This window comes from Copidosoma floridanum, unplaced genomic scaffold, assembly GCF_036245765.1.
Source record: "Copidosoma floridanum isolate Cflo_tuat_1 unplaced genomic scaffold, Cflo_Japanese_pri ptg000024l, whole genome shotgun sequence".
Classification (NCBI taxonomy): Eukaryota; Metazoa; Arthropoda; class Insecta; order Hymenoptera; family Encyrtidae; genus Copidosoma; species Copidosoma floridanum.
Window position 1 is genome coordinate 6066949 of NW_028321901.1, and position 7100 is coordinate 6074048.

Sequence of the window (7100 nt, forward strand, 5' to 3'; positions counted from 1 at the left end):
GCACAAACATAACAAAAAATGTTTAGATCATTTTTACATTGAACACCATGAAAGTTTCTTCTAGTTTTAAACTCAACGCTAGCCAAGTTACCCACTATCGTTGAGCTGCGGTTGCATGATGACGACGCCTGTGGGCCCGCTTTCCCACCCTGACCAGCCACCGATACTGGGGTTCCGACTCCCTGCATCGTAACGCACTTTCTCCGTGTGCCTGCTATGACGGCGTGAAATTCGCAACCCAGGGACTCTGCCGGATCAAGGATTTACTCCGTTGCCCACCGTCACCACCCAGTCTAGGGGTTTGAGGATTGGATGTTTTATTGTTTTTTTGTATTGAAGAATTGGATTTCAGTTAGAAAAAGTTATTGGATGTTTAAGTTCATTTTTAAAGTTACAAAAAACGCTAAAACTATGGAGTTGAACAGACCTCGGATTCGAATTCAGTGACCCAAAAAACATAAGAATACCATGGCATGGTCAAAAAAATATTTTGTTCATTTTTCGGGGGGTGGGGTCATGGGGTTAAGTATTTATGGGGTTATAGGGTCGCATAGTTATAAAGTTTTTGGGTTAAAGTGTTTTATGGTAAGAGTTTTCTTTGATTAAGGGGATTAGGAATTAAGTACACATGGTTTTCCTCATGTACTTCATGGTTGACCTTGGATTCGAATTCAGCGACCCAAAAAACATAAGACTTACATGGTCTGGTCAGAAGTTCAATTTTTTTTTTTTTGTGGAGCTGTGTTATAAATTCGTATGGGCTTGAGGCTGCGAAGTTTTTGTACAGCGGGATGAGCGATCACAGCGACAGAGTATACTCTCTGAGGCTGATTTGGATCTGCTGCAATGACTGCCGCGGCAGCCGGTTCCTGCTCGGGCGCTTGGACGCGAGTACCTCCGTTTGGCGCACCTCAACATTAACTCAATTCGGAAGCATATGGACGATGTCCGGTACCTCCTCCACCGCCACAGTATTGATGTTCTGGCCCTTTCTGAAACTTGGCTCACGCCCTCGCAATGCTCGTCCCTGCTTCTTATACCAGGTTATAAACTGATGCGCAATGATAGGGGTCTTGCAGCGACTACAGCACGGTGACAGTTCGTTCAGGGTGGAGGGGTGGCTTGCTACGAGCCGGAGGATATTGCATTCAACGTTGTCGCGTCCCCACAGATCTGTAGACTGAACGAGACGGAGTACCTGATGTCGGACCTCAGGGTCAATAATAGTTCTCGTATTCTGTTGGCCGCCGTCTATCGGCGCCCTACAGGTGATGTTCTCACGGAGTTTTTTCATTGCGCTGCAGCGGGCTGCGGTGCGTTTTTCGGGTGTCCTAGTGGCTGGGGACCTGAATTCGGATCTCTTGGGACAGGATTATTACTCTAATAATCTCTATCTGGTCCCATTCAGACCTACACATCATCGTGGTACCTCGCACACTTGGCTGGATGTAATCCTGGCGGATTCTAGTGAGCGAGTCCTGTCGTCATGGTCGTCTGACGTGCCTTACATTAATGGCCACGATTACCAGATTATCGATTATAGGGTTGATGTGTCCCGTCGGTCTGTTCCGCGTATGGTTTGTGATTTTCGTTTTTTCTCCGCAGCCGAATTTAATAGATGCGCTGACCATCAGCGACGTGTGGAGCGGAGAGGTGGAACGGAGGCTGGGGACATCAGCGCTTGCCTTGGCGAGTTTCAGGAGATCGTGCTGGCGGCGCTTGACTCCCATGCGCCCATGAGGACGTGTCCTGAGCGTCGCCGTCCACCGGCACCGTGGATCAATCAGGATATGAGGAATAGGTGTAAGGCGCGTGACCGCTTGTATGGTTTAGCGAGGCGGACTGGTGACGTGGCGCTGCTCGCTCAGTATCGTAAGGTGCGCGCAGAGTTGCGGAGGGATATTCGTTTGGCTCGCGACAGATACTTGGGTGGGGCCCTGAAGGGTGAGACGAACCTGACTCGTTGTTGGCAGGTTTTGCGTGGATATGGTCTTCTGGGGGCGAACCGTGAGTCTCCCCTGCCTTACCTCTCAGCTGATGCGGTTGGTGAGTACTTTTCCTCCGTGGCGTGTATTCACCCCCTTTGCAGTGATTTTGCTTTGGGACAGATTCTTCGCCAGTTGCCAGATGCGGTTGGGTTCTCGCTTGAGCCTGTGACATGTGCCGAGGTTGGCCTGGCTGTTGCGCGTTGCAGTTGTAAGACCAGAGGTTGTAGTTTCGATGGACTGTCATTTGATTACCTTCGTGAGTCTCCTTCTTTCTTGATTCCGTTTCTGGTCTATCTGTTTAACCTATCTATCGCTTGAAACTTACATCTATCCTGAGGACTGGAAAAGAGCGGTGATTGTTCCGCTCTCCAAAGTGTCGCGCCCAGCTGACCCGTCGGATGCTCGTCCCGTGTCTAACCTCGCTCACTTAGCCAAGGTGTTTGATGTCCTGATTGCGCAGAGAATATACAGCCACTTGGAGACCAGCGCCTTGCTTTCGCCTATGCAGTCCGGATTCCGGAGGGGCCATAGTACGCAAACGACACTATTAAAGCTTACTGATCATATACGCCTGGGTATGGAACGTGGTATGGTGACGGTACTGGTATTGTTTGACTTTCGACGCGCATTTGACTCGATTAACCATGAATGTTTACTGCGCGTTATGGGCACAATGGGCTTCTTGGCTGAGTCCCTGAAATGGTTCCACTTGTATTTGTCGGGACGCTCTCAGGCGGTGCTTAAGCCCCGGGGGGGGGGGAGCACGGAATTTTTACCAACAACTTCCGGCGTACCTCAGGGTACTTCTATTGGGCCTATTATATTCCTAATTTTTATCAACTTAATTCTTTCAGTCCTTTTCCATAGTACAAGATTATTATTCGCAGATGATCTCCAAATCTATATTCATTGTAAACCGTGCGACCTCCCAGGGGCGATTGGCCTCCTGAATGAGGATATCGGGCGCATCGTGCTGTGGTCTCAAAATAATGGCTTGGAACTTCATTTGGGCAAGTTGTTGGCAACCTTTATCGGTACGTGTCAGCAGTTGATGAGGGTGGATCGGACTAGGCTGCCTCCAGTGATGGCTGGTGGAGTGGTTGTTCCTCTGGTCGACAAAATCAAGGATCTGGGAGTTATAATCTCGAGTGATTTGACTTGGAATGCCCATGTGTTTTCTGTTTGCTCGCGTGTCCACGGCGTTTTGTGTCGACTGCGCTATAAAGGCCGCCTCTTATCGTGCACACTGCGGGCGAAACTAGCATCGTGCCTGATTAGACCCCATTTCGATTATGCTTGTCTCGTATATATGGATCTTTCTGGATATCTTACAATTAAACTAAATCGGCTTTGTAATACAGTGGTACGTTACATATTTGGTCTCCGCCGCGAAGCTACAATGAAACCTTATTATGATAGGTTGGATTGGCTGCGCCCTGATAGGAGACGCGAATTTTTTCTGGGAGTGTCGACATATAAGCTTCTGACTACGCAGATTCCGAGATACTTGTTTGAATTGTTTCCGTCGGTTTTTGACGAGTCCCGCAGACCAACACGCCGAGTGCAGACTGGTTTGCGAATCCCGCATGCCTCTCTTGCATCTTATGCATCTTCGTTCTCAATAACGGCAATGAGGTTCTGGGAATCCATACCAGCTCCTATTAGACTAAAAGATACGGTCACAGCATTTAAAACCAAACTCTATAAATATATGACCTTGCAACCACTTGAGTAGGACCTAACCACGGTTATTCTGTAATTTTGTAATTATGTCGTATTAATTAATAAAATTGTACTAGTTGTAAGAGTAATGGTTTTAGTTGTAAAATTGTGCTAGTTGTTAATATTGCTGATACTGTGATCTTAAAGTTCTTAGTCTAACATAAGTTATAGTGCGTATTAATATTGTGATTTGCTGGCTTTATACTACGATTTACGCTAAGCTTCATTTTATTGTATATTTCACTACCTCTTCATTTTATTTGTTTATTTATTTATATTTACTAAGGTTGTTTTATGTTTTATATTATACATATGTACAAAAATCGTTTTGCCGTACGGACTATAAGTCCTTGGCATATAAATAAACGTGTTTCAATTCAATTGAATTCTCTCTCTCTCCGCAGTGAGTACAGTGATCGTCTGTTTTGATAGCGCTTCTTCACTATGGATCTATCTCCTGCTGTCTGTTGCCTACGGGCACTTTGATTTCAGGTGAACTGCACGCTATATTATGCAGGTTTTTTGTGTGATTGTTATCTTAGCAGTCTGTACATAGCCTGCAGGTGTCATCGACTTTGCTCCGTGTTGCTTTTTTGAGAGGCTACGAGGACAGGGCTGACATATTTCTTCTATCTCTGCTGGATTACTCAACTGCGCAAATGTGGAATATCTGGATGGGCTATTGCACCGTAGTTTTGGCGCGCCGATTGCCACAGCTGTTGATATGAGCGAGGATGAGGGAGACGGAAGAGAGGAGGAGAGGGACAGCAATGCTTTGAGTGCAGACAATACGGATGACGACGATGACGCCACGCTGTCTGCTTCGAAGGTTCGTCTGCTGCTCAAACGTACCAAACATGATGTTGATGTTTTGTTTTAGCGGTTGGGTAATGAAAAAGAAAAGTCAGTCAAGTCAGCACTACAAGCTGCTATAAACTCTCTTAACTCTGAGTTGATCAGTATATCTTCTGCATATTTGTCTAAACTTGCAGTTGAAGAGGAACGTCATAATAGCGAACTTAAATTGCAACAGATAATTGACAGATTACCTTTGGCTGTCGCAGAAAATCGGACATGGCCAGCTACAGGAAAAGCTAAAACATTTGCTGATGTTGTGGGACGAGCCGCACATAGTAATGTAGTAATTGGCAACGGTAAATCAATCCCAATTAAAAATGAGACTCGAGTAAGGATAGGACCCTCTCAATGAACATGCTAAAGAATAAAAAACAGATTTAGACACTAAAAATGCTTTAATAACTATCACTGCAGCTGATCTGGGCCTGAAAGTTGGGCGAGTTACATTAACCTCTAACAAATCAGTAGTTGTTGAGGGCGAGGCGCTACAAAATGTGATAAAATTCCCTAATTTGGTAAAATTGGGACTTGATATCTATTCACTACGTGCACAATTTTGAAGCAGCGCCACCAAGGCAAAAACGAGAACTATTGGTCTTGCACAGCAGAAGGCAATATTCGCGATATGTGCTTGATACCTATAGGAACACAGCACCTCGATAGATACACGGAAGATTCTTTGTTTATTATATCACAAATAAATACAATGTCTCAAGCGGTACGATCCTATGTGAATATCTAAAGACAAAATTTGTACTACAAGCACTAAGCGCTTGAATATTACAGTCCGTGTGCTGTAGAATACGTGATACGTTTTATTAGTTTGCAATGTAGTCAACACAGACCTCGTCTGACCAATCAGAGAGCTCCATTAGCCCTATACCAGCGTGTTCACACAGTATGTACGCACGTTCATATACGATACGCTTAGAGAGGATCTGACCCCAGCTAAAAATTCTAAGAAATACACAGTATACGATGTATTTCATTGCGTTTTTAATGAACATGCATGAGTAAAATATATACATACTACTCATAATTTTATTAAAAATGTAACCCTTAGAATGGTTGTCGATGTATAAACACATAACTTTCTGATGATAGTAATGCTTAGCAGTCTGCTAGCAGAAGACAAACATATCATTTAGTTTCACATAATAGCACAGGTATTGCTGCGATCGCTTTTTCAGCTTGTGCACGTAGCGAATACCCAGCACGTAACAAAAAACATAGATCTTGTGTGATCGAATTACCGCCTGAATATCGCAAAAAATTATTTCTTCAAGATAGAGTAAGCCTCGGTTGGGTCCAATGCAAATTCAATGATCATGTATCTCTAGTGCAGTGCTACAGACGTCAAAAGCTGGGTCATCTGAATGTTGTATTAATTGCAAAAATAATAAGCTCCACAATACAAAGCATTGTGCATTTGACATAATTAAGTGTCCTACACTTTGTGCTGGTATAGAACGCAAATCCCATACTATAAGCTATGGCAAATAACACCACAAATGTGAGCACTAGCAGATTTGTTATAAGTCACGTAAATGCACAATCTATACCAGCTCATTTACATGACATTTAAGGACTCGTCAAAGACTACAACATGGCCGTGTTTGGTATTAGTGAAACATTTCTCAAGCCTAGTACACCAAGCAATTTGTATCATATACCAGGATGTCGTTTAATTAGACATGATCGGATTACCAAGGGTGCTGGAGGTGTGGCTGTTTATGTTCACGATTCTCTTGAATTCAGAATAGTTAAGGTGTCTGACACCCCACCTGTATATGTTAAACGTCCGGAATTCCTAATTGCGGAAATCAAAAGCAAGTATTTCACCGTACTCTGTGTCGTAGTGTATAGCCCGCCTAAATCTGGATTCTGGGCTGATGTTGAGACCGCAGTAATGGATAGTGCTTGCGCGTATGATCAACTGGTTTTGATGGGTGATTTTAACATTGAGTGGAATTTCAATTCTACTAATAAAATTATTCTCAAGTACTCTCTGAGTTCCATGGGCTTGGAGAAGTTGCCTTTTGATCACACTCATCATGGTGTGGAGTCAGATTCTACAATTGATTACATCTGCTTGAATGAAGTTCACCATGTAAAAACTTGTAAGCAACTGAGACAGCCATGGATCTCTGCACATGATGTTATCATGGTTGAGTTGAATATTCCAGCATCTAGAGTACCTTCAAGGGTAAGGAAATATCGGTCCTACACATGCATTGATGAAGGTAAAGTACTTAACGATTTGAGTGAGGTTGATTGGAGTTTCTTGCAAAATGTAGGACTTGAGAACAAAGTGAGTCTTCTTACACAAGAATTAACCAGAATACTTGACCACCATGCGCCCTTTCAAACAGCAACCATCAAGAGTAGGCCCACACCCTGGCTTTCATCTGACATCAGGGAGTTGATCAGAAAGCGTAATCGGGTATGGCGAGATTATCGACTTTATAGGACTGATGAGTTTCACCCTGCATACGAAGAACTGCGCAATGAAGTCAAAGTGAATGTAAAGAA

At 44.0% G+C, this 7100-nt stretch overlaps 1 protein-coding gene across 1 annotated transcript; it reads left to right on the forward strand.

Moving 5' to 3' along the window:
* Positions 1 to 791: 791 nt before the first annotated feature.
* On the forward strand, positions 792 to 4438 carry LOC149374006 (uncharacterized). Its single transcript, XM_089595102.1, has 7 exons — positions 792 to 971; positions 1109 to 1216; positions 1305 to 1557; positions 1606 to 2244; positions 2363 to 2788; positions 2843 to 3291; positions 4253 to 4438. Exons 1-7 carry the CDS (start codon positions 792 to 794, stop codon positions 4436 to 4438), a joined length of 2241 nt encoding a protein of 746 aa, XP_089451228.1.
* The last annotated feature ends 2662 nt before the right edge of the window (positions 4439 to 7100 follow it).

What these genes read in the sequence shown, in the direction of transcription:
- LOC149374006 (XM_089595102.1), top strand. Translation starts at nt 792, where the DNA reads ATGAGCGATCACAGCGACAGAGTATACTCTCTGAGGCTGATTTGGATC. An exon ending in GTACCTCCTCCACCGCCACA is followed by an intron (nt 972 to 1,108) that starts GTATTGATGTTC and finishes CAGTTCGTTCAG; the next exon opens with GGTGGAGGGGTGGCTTGCTA. An exon ending in TTATAGGGTTGATGTGTCCC is followed by an intron (nt 1,558 to 1,605) that starts GTCGGTCTGTTC and finishes TTTTCTCCGCAG; the next exon opens with CCGAATTTAATAGATGCGCT.